Below are 13737 nucleotides of genomic sequence, written 5' to 3'. Positions count from 1 at the left end.
ATGACGGTCACAGTGTCCCAGGGTCATGTGAAGTGACCAAAACCTGCTACAACCACCCAGCAGACGGGGGGGGGGGGGAATAAAAACCAAACACCCCCCCCCCACCTCACCCCCACTGCCAATCCTCAGCAGAAATGCTCACAACAATGAAAACCTCGGACAGGAGGAAGAGCGCCGTTGGGCGGGCGGGCAGGTGTCTTGTTCGGCTGTGGCTTGGGGGGCACTTTTCCCAGTGCCATTGTAACTTTGTACAGTCACTAAGCGAACTGTTGTAAGTCGAGGACTACCTACACTTCATCACTTTTTCCTTTTTTTTTTGGTCATCAAGTTTTTGACACCTTGCTAGGCGACTGGCGGTACTCGGATGTTGCCATATCCTAAAAGTGGTACAATGGGTGAAAAGGTTGAAAAGCCCTGATCTAGTCCAACCCCTTGCTCAGGCAGGAAACCCTATATACCATTTCAGACAAATGGCTGCCCAGTCTCTTCTTAAAAACTTCCAGTGTTGGAGCATTCACCGCTTCTGGAGGCAGGTTGTTCCACTGGTGAATTGTTCTAACCAGTGCTTTTTTGTAAAAGAAAAAGGTGCCGGAACTCACACATGTCATACAACCTGCCTTCTCTGTGGGTGCGCCTGCCCTTTGCAACCAGCTGCCTGTGGAGCTTAGGACTGCCCCCGACCTTCGGTCATTCCGCCGGGACCTGAAGACCTGGCTCTTTGAGCTTTCCGGCCCAGGCTGAGAGTTTTTAATTGGGGTTTTATATTTTTCAGGGATCAAATTTAATTATTTTTGAACTGTTTTTAACTTTTGTATTGTATTGACATTTTTAAATACTTTGTAAACCGCCCTGAGTCCTACGGGAAAAGGGCGGTATATAAATTCAATAAACCTAACTTAACTTAGATGGCCTCCTTGACCCCTCTTTCGAACCAGTGGGGCCTGCCGATTCACACAACCTGTTCTCCTTCTCCTTTCTTAGGTCCCAAGCGAGACGTTCACGCGGCCAAGCGCTTCATCCTGGAGATGTACAGTGACATCTTCCATCAGTTCCTTGACGGGCCTCTTTCTGGCAGTTCTTCCTTCGGATCCCGCTTCCTTTATCACCATTACACCTGTGCCACCGACACGCAGAACATCTGCGCGGTTTTTGCCGATATCAAGGACGCCGTACTGGCAAGCTACTTGGAAGAGTTCAGCCTGGTTTGAAGAGGTCAGCTCCAGAGGCACCAGGGAATTGGCTGGGCGTGCCATCCAGATGTTGCAGAAACCGGGCTCCGGAGAGGCTGACTTCACAAGGAAGCATTCCTGTTGGCGTGCCGGGATGGAAGGTCGCCGTTTGTCACGTTTTTTTTTATGCACCATCTTCCTACCTATGGGAACCTTGGATGGACCGGGTGAATCCGAAGTCTCACTGCCGGGAAGGATTTTTTTTTTTGAAATAACATTGCAGTTGCACCACTGAACAGGAGATTTGCAACTTAACAGAATAACAGAGTTGGGAGGGACCTTGGGGGGGGGTCTTCTAGTCCAGCCTAGGAGACCCTATACCAGTGATGGCGAACCTTTTAGAGACCGAGTGCCCAAACTGCAACCCAAAATCCACTTATGTATCGTCAGGTGCTGGGTGGGCGTGGCCCATTGGATGGGTGTGGCCCATTGGGTGGGCGTGGCTGCAGTGGTAACGGCAGACTGGGTGGGACTAAAAAGTTCAATCAATTCCAACATTGCGAGATCTTTTTTTTTTTCCTGCAAGAAGTTGAAATCGATTGATTGGTTGAACCTTTTTTTGCACCCGGCGGCGGAGGCCTAAAGCGAAAAGGTTTTATAAAACCCATCTGAAGGCCTAGGACTGGGGCGAGGGCGCACGTGCCCACAGAGAGGGCTCTGCGTGCCACCTGTGGCACGCCTGCCATAGGTTCGCTACCAAGGCCCTATACTGTTTCAGACAAATCTTTGTGCAACTTTTTCTTAAAAACCTCCCGTGTTGGAAAGGATTTTGGAGCACCCACAACTTCTGGAGGCAAGTCTTGATTAATTCTTCCCACTGTCAGAAACGTTCTCCTTCATTCTAGGTTGGCTCTCTGCTTGAATTAGGAGAGCCTTAGTCTTACAAGAGCTACCTAAAATGTTGTGAGATAGGAGACCGAAGGATAACATTTGACCCGGGGCGAGGAGGAGAACATGAACAGGAGTGAGCAAGTTGAAAGAGATCAGGAAATCAACTCTGACACAGCAAGTGGAGATAAGAAAGTTCACTCACCCAGCATCTCGGTGTTGAACCCGGCAGGGTGAAAAGGCAGCTGAAGTCACACAGGGTGCAGTGTGTGACAGAATGCAGCGGTCACAAGCTGTACAATGAAGATTGGACAGAAGGCTGATGGGAAGGTTATGTAGATAGAACCACAATGGGGTTTATGTATATGTATGTATGTGTATATATACATGCTGTTGTTGTTACCTGCGAAGTCGTGTCCGACCCATCGCGACCCCATGGACAACGTTCCTCCAGGCCTTCCTGTCCTCTACCAACTTCTGGAGTCCCTTTAAGCTCACGCCTACTGCTTCAGTGACTCCATCCAGCCACCTCCTTCTCTGCCCTCCCCTTCTTCTCTTGCTCTCCACCTTTCCCAGCGTTAGGCTCTTCTCCAGTGAGTCCTTCCTTCTCATTAGGTGGCCAAAGGATTTGAGTTTTAGCTTCAGGATCTGGCCTTCGAAAGAGCAGTCAGCATGTATGTATGTATGTATGTATGTATGTATGTATGTATGTATGTATGTATATGTATGTGCAGTGCTTTTTTTGTAAAAGAAAAAGGTGCCAGAACTCACACATGTCATACAACCCGCCTTGCCTACCCTACAAGGTTCCATCCAAAAAAGGTGCCGGAACTCTGTTCTGAGAGTTCTATGACAAAAAAAGCCCTGTGTATATGTGTGTGTACATGGTTATGTATAAATGTACAGGCAATCCTCAAGCATTTTTTTAGTGACTATTCCAGGGTTAGGCAACCTTGGCTCTTTTATGACTTGTGGACTTCAACTCCCAGAATTCCTGAGCCAGCCATGCTGAGGGGAAAGGCAGAGGTTTCCAAGCTGAGCCATGCTGGCTCAGGAATTCTGGGAGTTGAAGTCCACGAGTCATAAAAGAGCCAAGGTTGCCTACCCCTGGGTTAAGGGAAATAGGTATATCTCGTCAATGTGTGGTCCTCAAATGGAACTGCATCTACATGGAGGGAAGTGTGTAGTGGGGTGCCCCAGGGCTCTGTTCTGGGCCCAGTGCTCTTCAACATCTTCATCAACGATTTGGATGAGAGGATAGATGGGGAACTCATCAAATTTGCAGACAGCACCAAGCTGGCAAGAATAGCCAACACTCCAGAAGATAGGCTTAACATACAGGACTATCTTATCTATCTTATGTCAGGGGTCTTCAAACCTGGCTCTTTTATGACTCGTGGACTTCCAGAATTCCTGAGCCAGCCATGCTGAGGGGAAAGGGAGAGGTTTCCAAGCTGAGCCATGCAGGCTCAGGAATTCTGGGAGTTGAAGTCCACGAGTCATAAAAGAGCCAAGGTTGCCTACCCCTGGACTATTCAAAGTTACAACGGCACTCAGAAAAGTGACTTAGGATCGTTTTTCAGACTTGCAACCTCCCTATGATCATGTGATCAAAATTCGGACACTTGGTAACCGATTCATTTTTATGACGGTCATAGCATCCCGGGGTGTGTGTGTCTCACGTGATCCCCTTTGGTGACCTCTTGACATGCAAAGTCAATGGGGAGGCCAGATTCCCTTTACAGCCCCGTTAGGAACTTAACAGCTGCAGTGATCCATCTAACAACTCTAGGAAGGAAGGTCGTGAAATGGGGCAAGACTCGCTTAACAGCTGTCTCGCTTAGCAACGGATACGTTGGGCTCAGCAGTGGCTGTAATTTGAGGACTACCTGTATCTACAGGTTATGTAAATAGAATGGTCATCCACCGATTATGTGCTCCAGTCTTCTCCAATCTCCTTGCATCCTCTGGCAAGTGGGTGCAAGCATGTGTGTGTTTGTGTGTGTGTGTGTGTGTTGGGGATGCTTACACGGGCAAGGCAGTTTAAAGAGGTGGGGCAGTTCTGGGCTGGGGAAAGTGACTTTCAAATAGGGATGGAGGAAAAGTCGTCCACCTCAGTGTTTCTCAGCCTTAACAACTTTAAGGTGTCTGGACTTCCAACTCCCGGAATTTCCCAGCCAGCCGTGGCTGAGGAGAGAATTCTGGGAGTTGAAGTCTTAATACCTCTTCAAGTGGGCAAGTCTGCTAGACTGAAAACAGGTAGGTGTGCACCAAACATTCCATACAGTCATGTGTTGCTGCATGTCTGTCTTTCTTTATTTTAAAAAATTTTTTTGCGCAAATGGGAAAAAAAAGGGAAGGGCGAGAAATCGCAAGGCCTGCCCGTAAGGCAGCAGCTAAAGCTGGTTAAAAAGAAAGCATTGCTCCGGTGCCCTGGTCTCACACGTCGGATCTCATGATGTGCTTGATCCAAGGAAGGAAGTCGGCTATGCCGGGAATAAACCCCCGGTGGGACTCGATTGCCAAAGGAAACGATGCCTTCCACCACCCCTTTGCACACCATGGGACCTCCGGAATCTCCCTGAGGAAGGCGAAAGCAAAGAAAACAGCTGGAGCAGAAGGTTTAGAACGGATTTCTGCAAGACTAGTTCTCCCATCATCCCCTCCCAGTCCTTGAGGACGTGAGATGGGAGTGGTACTCCATCCCCGTTGGAAGGCAACAGGCCGAGGACACAGGAGGCTGACAGCTCTAAGCAAGATCCCCAGGAACCTGATATTTACATTGACCTTATTCCATACCATGAGGACTAGCATCTCTCTGAGGTTTTAAGGGCCCCTAGCCAAGTGGTGGAATATTTACTCGGCGCGCACATAGCTTCAGTTTTACCCTTCAGCTTCTTCAGTCAGTCTCACTTTAAAGCCCAGGTAGTCCTTGTTGTAGGACCACAACTCAGCCCCAAATTTCTGTCGCTAAGTGAGACAGTTCAGTGAGTTTTGCCCCATTTTACGACCTTCCTTGACACAGTTGTTAAGTGAGTCTGGCGTCCCCCATGGACTTTGCTCGTCCGAAGGTCACAAAAGGGGATCAGATGACCCCGGGGACACTGCCACCGTCATAAACGCGAGACAGTTGCCAAGTGTCTGAATTTTGATCATGTGACCGTGGGGACGCTGCAATGGTCATAAGTGTGAAAAACGATCACTTTTTAAAGTGCTGTTGCAAATTTGAGGCGTCACTAAATGGAAGCCGAGGTCTAACTGCAGGCTGGAGGGCAGATAGGCTCTCCCAGACAGTATGATTTTGTGTAAACCCGATCACAATGTTTGCAATCGATCGATCAACTGATTGACACATATTTGCATCACCATCCTCTTTTAAAATCTCGTTTTTTTGAACAGCTGGCCAGTGGGGACTTCTCCCTAAAATGAGCATGTAGATCCCCCACTTTTCAATGCTCAACTTTTATTAAAAGAATAACAGAGTTGGAAGGGACCTTGGGGGGTCATCTAGTCCAACCCCCTGCTCAAGCAGGAAGCCCTATACTGTTTCAGACAAGTGGCTGTCCAGTCTCTTCTGGAAAACCTCCAGTGATGGAGCCCCCACGACTTTTGGAGGCAAATCGTCCCACTGATTAAAGGCAGGACGTTTCTCAAAAGGGGCTATCGGAGCTGTTTTGATTTGGGGGGGGGTCCTATTGCAATTTTCTTTCTTTTTGTTTGCTAAAAATGAAGGGGCGAGCGTTCTCTTCTGGCTAGCCCAGGGTTTCCCAACCTTAGCAACTTTTAAGTTGTGTTAGATGCTGCGATGCATCCTCCTAGAGTCCCAGGGGTAGGCAACCTTGGCTCTTTTATGACTCGTGGACTTCAACTCCCAGAATTCCTGAGCCAGCCACTCTGAGGGGAAAGGGAGAGGTTTCCAAGCTGAGCCAGGCTGCCTCAGGAATTCTGGGAGTTGAAGTCCACAAGTCATAAAAGAGCGAAGGTTGCCTACCCCTGGCCTAGGCTGCTTTATGACTGGTGGACTTCAACTCCCAGAATTCCTGAGCCAGCCACGCTGAGGGGAAAGGGAGAGGTTTCCAAGCTGAGCCAGGCTGCCTCAGGAATTCTGGGAGTTGAAGTCTACGAGTCATAAAAGAGCCAAGGTTGCCTATCCTGTCCTAGACAATTGTGTAGAACTAACCCAAAACAGGCAAAAAATATTGATATTCCGCTCTGTGGACCCCTCAGTGGCCCTCAGACTCACCTTATAAATGAATATGTTTATTTGATTTGATTTTATCCCACCTTTGTTACTGTTTATAAGTAACTCAAGGAGGTGAACGTATCTAATAACATATCTAATACACCTTCTTCTTCCTAGTTTCTCCAGAACAACAACCCTCTGAGGTGGGGTGGGCTGAGAGAGAGGGACTGGCCCAAAGATTCCTAACTGCCTGTCATGTCTTAGGTGGGACTAGAACTGTCTCCTGTGACTGGCACAAGTCACTCAGCTGGCTTTCATGCCTAAAGTGGGACTAGAACTCACCCTCTCCTGGTGATTGGTCCAAAGTCACCCAGCCAGCTTTCATACTGAAGCCGGGACTAGAACTCACCGTTTCCTGATGATTGGTTTAAAGTCACCCAGCCAGCTTTCATGCCTAAAGCAGGACTAGAACTCACCGTCTCCTGATGATTGGTTTAACTCTAAAGTTACTCAGCCAGTTTTCATACCCAAGGCGGGACTAGAACTCACCACCTCCTAACGATTGGTCTAAAGTCACCCAGCCAGCTTTCATACTGAAGGCGGGACTAGAACTCACCCTCTCCTGGGGATTGGCCCATAGCCACCCAGCCAGCTTTCATGGCTAAGACGGGACTAGAACTCGCCGTCTCCTGATGATTGGCCAGCACTTAAACATTAGGCCAAACTGGCTCTGCAGTTTGCATGTTCCCAGACTGGAAAACTCCCCCACCCTTTAAAATGGAACCCATCCTTTGCTTCCTTTCCTAATCTGGCTTGTATCTCGGAGTTCATTGAAGCTCCCAGCACAGATCATGGCTTCGTCGAGTTCCGGATAGAATTTCATGCATTTTCGACGATTGTAGATGGTGATGTTGGTTTCAAAGAGTTGATAGGACCTGACTAAACTGTCAATCATTCCCCAACCGGAAGTGATACACAGGGTCCCATCGGGGATCTCGTTATCTGACCGAGGCAACCGTATGACTTGGACGTATCTGTTGAGCTTGGCGGGATGACTCAGCTGATGCCAGGGAAGACAGGGAAGGAAAAAACCCCAAATAAATAAATAAATAAATAAATAAATAAATAAATAAATAAATAAATAAGTAAGTAAGTAAGTAAGTAAGTAAATAAATAAATAAATTTCTGTCACAACAAATGGCTGTTGAGGGAAGATGGGGGTAGGAAGTTAGCCTAAAAAGTGTTTTCTATAGGGAAAATAAGATACAAGTAGTGTAATCCTGGATTTACACAACCATTCATTCGGCGACCATTGCAAATTACAACCGCGCTGAACAAGGTGATTTACAATCTGTCCTCACACTTACCGACTGTGACAGCAGCCCCGTAGTCAGGTGATCAAAATTTGAATGCTTGGCAACTGGCCTGTGTTTGCGTCGGTTGCAGGCTCCTAGGGGGTTACAGGATTGCCGTTTGCAAACTTCCCAGCCCGCTTCCGAGAGGCCAAATCAATGGGGGAAGCTGGATTTGCTTAATGACCGCAGTGACTCACTTAATGCAGGGGTCTTCAAACCTGGCCCTTTTATGACTTGTGGACTCCAGCTCCCAGAATTCCCGAGCCAGCCATGCCAATCAAGAAACTTTCCTATCCTCCAAGACAGAGGTGGGGAACTGTGGCCCCTTTATGACCTGTGGACTTCAACTCCCAGAATTCCTCAGCCAGCATGGCTGCCTCAGGAATTCTGGGAGTTGAAGTCCACAAGTCATAAAAGGGCCAAGTTTGAAGACCCCTGCTCTAGAACAGGAGTGCAGAACTGGGCTCCTTTATGACCTGTGGACTTCAACTCCCAGAATTCCTCAGCCAGCCATGCTGCACTTAGATCTCTTCACTGTCAATTCTAAGGCTGGTTGTTGTTCTCCCTCAGGGGTCTTCAAACCTGGCTGAGGAATTCTGGGACTTGAAGTCCACAAGTCATAAAAGGGCCATGTTTGAAGACCCCTGGCTTAATGACTGCCTGAAAAAGTTGTAAAACGACGGGTGACCCACTGAATGACCAGCTCACTTAGCTATGGAAGTTTCAGTCCTAATTGAGGTCTTAAGTTAAGGACCACCTGGAATGACCCCCCCACCTTGGCTACATGGAGGATTTCACATGGGGTTGAAAAAGGGGGCTTTTTTTACTGGGTCCCCAAATTCAGGGGAGAGGAGCATTTGAGGGAGGGGAGACCACACACAAAAAAGCCAAGATGGCAGCTATTGCTACTGATCAAAGTCTCCGCTTCGTTTTACTTCTCTCTGTTGCATTGTGGCTCTCAGTTATAATATTGCTTTTAATTATAATGTAAAACCCCCAAATAATATATATATATATATATCAAGAAATGACTAATACAGCTGCATGGCTAACAGTAAAAGACATCAAACTCTGGGAGAATTTCACTTCCCTTTCCTTAAAGCTGGCATCCAAAATCAGTTCTGCATTTTGGAATCAAAAATTTGTCTCTGGAGAGTTTTCAGCCTCTGTCCAAAGCTCAAGATTCTAGTCCCTGTGGAGGGGCAAGAATCTCACACAGTCCCATTGCTGCCTTCAAGAGGCAGCTGGATCACAGGGAAGAGAAGGGAACTCTAAGCTTTTCCTTTCTAGTCAACTTGGGAGTGTATTTCAGGAGTAAATTACCTTTAGCAAAAGGCTATCGTGTGAAACTGTAAAGTCATGATAGTTGGGATGCATGTGATAGGATTCGACACCCAACACTTCTTCAACAGCATGGAGGTCGTGCGCTCCCAACACCACGGTGAATTCTCAGGGGGGGGGGGGAAAGCATCCAATGGGGTTAAAAAGCCATGCCATTCCCTCCCCCCCTCCTGCTCTTTCCTCCCCCCCCCCGCCTCTCTTTCCTTCCTTTTTTTCTTGCTTTCCCTCTTCTACCCGCTCTTTCCTTCTCTCCTCTCTCTATCACTCTCTTTTGCTTTGCTTGGTTGGCACTTCCTTTCCTTTCCCTTCTCTTTTCCTCCGTTCCTTTCCCTCATCCATTTATTCCTTTCCTTTCCTTTCCTTTCCTTTCCTTTCCTTTCCTTTCCTTTCCTTTCCTTTCCTTTCCTTTCCTTTCCTTTCCTTTCCTTTCCTTTTCTTTCCTTTCCTTTCCTTTCCTTTCCATCCCATCCCATCCCATCCCATCCCTATCACTACATCTGTCTTTGTCTGTCTGTGTCTTCCTTCCTTCCTTCCTTCCTTCCTTCCTTCCTTCCTTCCTTCCTTCCTTCCTTCTTTCTTTCTTTCTTTCTTTCTTTCTTTCTTTCTTTCTTTCTTTCTTTCTTTCTTTCTTTCTTTCTTTCTTTCTTTCTTTCTTTCTTTCTTTCTTTCTTTCTTTCTTTCTTTCTTTCTCACTCTCCTGTCTCCTCCCTCAAATGCCTAAAATGGAAGGACCCCGTGGGGCAGACAAGTCAAACACAAGGCCCGGGGGCCGGATCCGGCCCGCGAAGTGGTTTCATGCGGCCCGCGAAGCCATCCTGGAAACAGTGAGGGAACGGCCCCCACCACCTTGGCCCTGGCCCAGAGACCCTCAGATCTGTCCCAGTCCTGCCCAGGCCCCCATAGGCACCCTTGAGGCGAACGATGTGGAGCTGGCCACGCCCACCCAGTAGGCCATACGCACTCTAGCCACACCCACCCAGTAGGCCACACCCACCCAGTTAGGCCACGCCCACCCTGGCCACACCCACCCGGCCCCCTGAGGGCAACCACAATGCTGATGCGGCCCTCCATGAAATTGAGTTTGACACCCCTGCCGTGGGGCCATCTAGCCCAGCCTCCAGACCCCATTATTCTTGTCTCTTGGTGACTTCTGCGGTGCCATCGTTTTTCGTGCCTCAGCTCTGTGCAAAACCTGTTGCTTTCTGCTTTTTTCAACCGCCCGTCTTGGTCCTGTTTGCCCCCCCCCAATTCTGCACTGGAAAATCTAAACCAGATTTAGACTGCAGTGTGCGGCAGTCATCACCCACTGTGGATCCACCAGAAACCCACCACATACGAACTCATCTTCGCCTTTCAAGGCTGCCATGTATGGTCTGGAATGGGGTACAGCTTCCTGACCCCCGATAATCCGACTCTTCAGTGGGCCTGCGTGAGAATTGGGAGGAACGCTCAGTTGCCAGCGCGGGGTTTTTTTTTTAATTGCAGGGGTTTACAGATACTCCTCGACTTACCACGGTTCGTTCAGTGACTGTTCAAAGTTACAACGGCGCTAAAAAAAAGTGGACTTAGGACCGTTCTTCCCATCATGACCGTTTCAGCATCCCCGTGTCACATGATCAAAATTCAGACGCTTGGCAACTGGTTCATACGTACGACGGGCTGCAGCGTCCCGGGGTCACGTGATCCCCTTTTGCGACCTTCCGAGAAGGAAAGTCAGTGGGCAAGCCAGATTCACTTAACAACCAGGTTACATACTTATCAACCGCAGTGATTCACCTAACAACTGTGGCAAGAAAGCTTGTCGAAAGGGGCAAAACTCACTTAGCAAATTCTCACTTTACAACATGGGTTTGGGGCTCAGCTGCGACCTTCCGACAAGCAAAGTCAATGGGGGAAGCCAGATGCACTTAACAACCGGGTTACTAACTTCACAACTGCAATGATTCACTTAAGAACTGTGGCAAGACGACCTGTATTAAAGTCCCAACAAAGTAGCAGAAACTGTGAATCATAAAGAAGGGTTTAGAGCAGTGATTCTTAACCTGGATGACTTTAAGATGGGTGGACTTCAACTCCCAGAATTCCTCAGCTAGCTGAAGTCCACTCATCTTAAAGCTGCCAAGGCTGACAAACTGTGGTTTAGAGTAAGCTTAGTCTGGACGCTGATGCAATTGAAAGAGCAAGCAAATGACAATTCTGCAATCGGATGCCTAATAATCCTAGTGGACAATCACTTAAATAGGAGCCAGCCATGCAGTGGCGTAGCGTGGGGGGTGCAGGGGGGGGCCGGCCGCACCGGGCGCAACATCTGGGGGGGGCGCGCTCGCACTGAGCTGCTCAGGGAGCCCCAAGGGCTGCACAGAGTCGGCTTGGCTCCGCTCTCGAGCTGCTCTTTCTTGCAAAGCGAAACGAGTCCGGCAGGTGAGATGGGCGGCCACATAAACTGAATAAAATAAATAGAAGCGCCCAACTCTCCGCCCAGGCTCATGCCAACCGCAAGCGCCCCGCAGGCGCCCTGGCAGGTTTGGCCGAGCGAAGACGGACCCGCTGGCCGGCCGGCCTAGCTTCGTGCGCATGCGTGGCTTTATTTAGCAGGGCTCACGTGCGAGCTTGAATGCAGCGGCTCTTGCAGGTCGGAGCCCCGCCCAGCCGCCCTCGAGAGGGACCCGGAAGCATCCCGCATGCGCGCGACTCTTCTTGGAAAGTCTACGCCGCTGCGGGGCGCGTCTTTTCAGCAGTGCCGTGACGTCACCGCCCGCCCGCCCCTCTATTTCCGCTTCCGGTTGCCTTGCCCCGCCCCGGGTGCTGACAACCCACGCTACGCCACTGCAGCCGTGTGCGGCAGCTGCCAAAAAAGCCAACACAGCTCTAGGCTGCATTAACAGAGGAATAGAATCAAGATCGCGTGAAGTATTAATACCACTTTACAACGCCTTGGTAAGGCCACACTTGGAATACGGCATCCAGTTTTGGTCACCACGATGTAAAAAAGAGGTTGAGAGTCTAGAAAGAGTACAGAGAAGAGCAACAAAGATGATCAGGGGACTGAAGTCTTAAAACATACAAAGAAAGGTTGCTGGAATTGAGTGTGTTCAGTTTAATGAAGAGAAGGACGAGGGGGGACATGATAGCAGTCTTCCAATATCTCAGGGGCTGCCCCAAAGAAGAGGGAGTCAAGCTACTCTCCAAAGCGCCTGAAAGCAGGACAAGAAGCAACGGATGGAAGCTAACCAAGGAGAGAATCAACCTGGAACTAAGGAGAAACTTCCTGACAGTGAGAACAACTAACCAGTGGAACAACCTGCCTCCAGAAGCGGTGAATGCTCCAACGCTGGAGGTTTTTAAGAAGAGACTGGACAGCCATTTGTCTGAAATGATAGGGTTTCCTGCCTGAGCAGGGGGTTGGACTAGATGACCTCCGAGGTCCCTCCCAACTCTGTTATTATTCTGTTATTTTGTTATTCTGGCCTGCCCCACCCCATAGCGGCAAAGGAGACATGCTGGGGACGCCATTGGCTAGCGTACTCCGACTGGTGGGGTGCAAGAGAAGGGCCCATTTCTCCCTCTGTAACATCTTGCCTTCCAGAGTAAGGTCCACTCCAATCCTCCTGATAACAACAACAACAACAGCAACAACACACTTCCAGTGTTGGGGCATTCACAGCTTCTGGAGGCAGGTTGTTCCACTGGTTAATTGTTCTCGCTGTTAGGAAATTCCTCCTTAGTTCCAGATTGCTTCCAGTTGCCTTGCAGCTTCAACGGATGGACTGCATGCTAGGGGTGGTTCATAAATTAGTAACAGATCCCACTTCACCCCCTCCTCATCCTACCCCCTCCCTCCCTCCCTCCCTCCCTCCCCATCTTTTAGATAGGGATGAGTATTTGGATTCGTATAGTGAGTGCTTTTTTTGTAAAAGAAAAAGGTGCCGGAACTCACACATGTCACACAACCCGCCTTGCCTACCCTACAAGGTTTCCATCCAAAAAAGGTGCCGGAACTCCGTTCTGAGCGTTCTATGAGGAAAAAAGCCCTGCGTATAGTATTTATTTGTACTGTATATAGATTTTGAATAGTTTTATCCTTTTTAACATTATAAGCCGACCAGAGTTGCCCTGTTGCTAGATGGACGGCTAATAAACCTAATTAATACATGTAGAAAACCTATTTAGGGTTCATGTGGAAGGATCCCTCTGGCATGCAGAATAACAGACTATCAGGGCTGGAAGGGACCTTGGAGGTCATCTAGTCCAACCCCCCGCTCAAGCAAGAGACCCTATGCTATTCTGGTTGTCCAATCTCTTTTTAAAAACCTCCAGTGTTGGAGCCCCCGCAGTTTCTGGAGGCAAGCCGTTCCACTGGTTAATTGTTCCAATTAATTGCGAATGGTTCTTCTTTTCTTTGAGGTTTTGCTTACCTGGATGGGCCAGAGGGAAGATCAACAGGAAGAGACGTAGCTGCTGAAAGTTTTCCATCTTGAGGATCGCTTCAAGGGAAAACGGTGCCCAAATGTTTGGATTGTGGGACCTTGTCATCTTTATATTCATTCTCGGATGTCAGAAGATGTAGAAGCCGAAACTGCAATCAGATAAATTAGTTTTATCTTGTGTGGTTGGGTAGAGTTGAAAGTCATGTGCCAAATTCAATAGCCCACAATCCCTACAGGAGTGGTACTGCACCCCATTTTTGGAATAATAATAATAATAATAATAATAATAATAATAATAATAATAATAATAATAACAACAACAATAATAATAATGTTGGAAGGGACCTTGGAGGTCATCTAGTCCAACCCCCTCT

At 48.5% G+C, this 13737-nt stretch overlaps 2 protein-coding genes across 4 annotated transcripts in view; one reads left to right on the top strand and one right to left on the bottom strand.

The window, feature by feature from the left end:
* Positions 1-2639, top strand: part of LOC308664267 (guanine nucleotide-binding protein subunit alpha-15-like) — a 43152-nt gene extending 40513 nt beyond the window's left edge. Inside the window, exon 9 of one of the 3 annotated variants that reach the window (XR_014025636.1) lies at positions 982-1069. Coding sequence is in view for 1 of the 3 variants with exons in the window: in XM_081321333.1 (XP_081177459.1) it covers positions 982-1208 (227 nt within the window). In the remaining 2 variants the exon portion in view is untranslated. Of the gene's footprint in view, positions 1-981 lie in introns of all 3 variants that reach the window. The other 2 variants (XM_081321333.1, XM_081321334.1) reach the window with 2 other exon arrangements.
* A 1748-nt stretch (positions 2640-4387) lies between these two features.
* Positions 4388-13481, bottom strand: LOC308661389 (mast cell protease 1A-like; the record flags this gene model as incomplete). The annotated part of the gene is given in 6 exon segments (XM_081316312.1): positions 4388-4547; positions 4549-4638; positions 7049-7300; positions 8919-9043; positions 10218-10361; positions 13352-13481. Coding segments are annotated over 6 exon segments (792 nt in total). The 3' UTR covers positions 4388-4496.
* Positions 13482-13737: the final 256 nt, after the last annotated feature.

Source organism: Vipera berus (assembly GCF_964194415.1).
Source record: "Vipera berus genome assembly, chromosome: 1".
NCBI lineage: Eukaryota > Metazoa > Chordata > Lepidosauria > Squamata > Viperidae > Vipera > Vipera berus.
The sequence above is the reverse complement of the archived record's forward strand: the minus strand, read 5'-3'. Positions and strand labels throughout refer to the sequence as shown.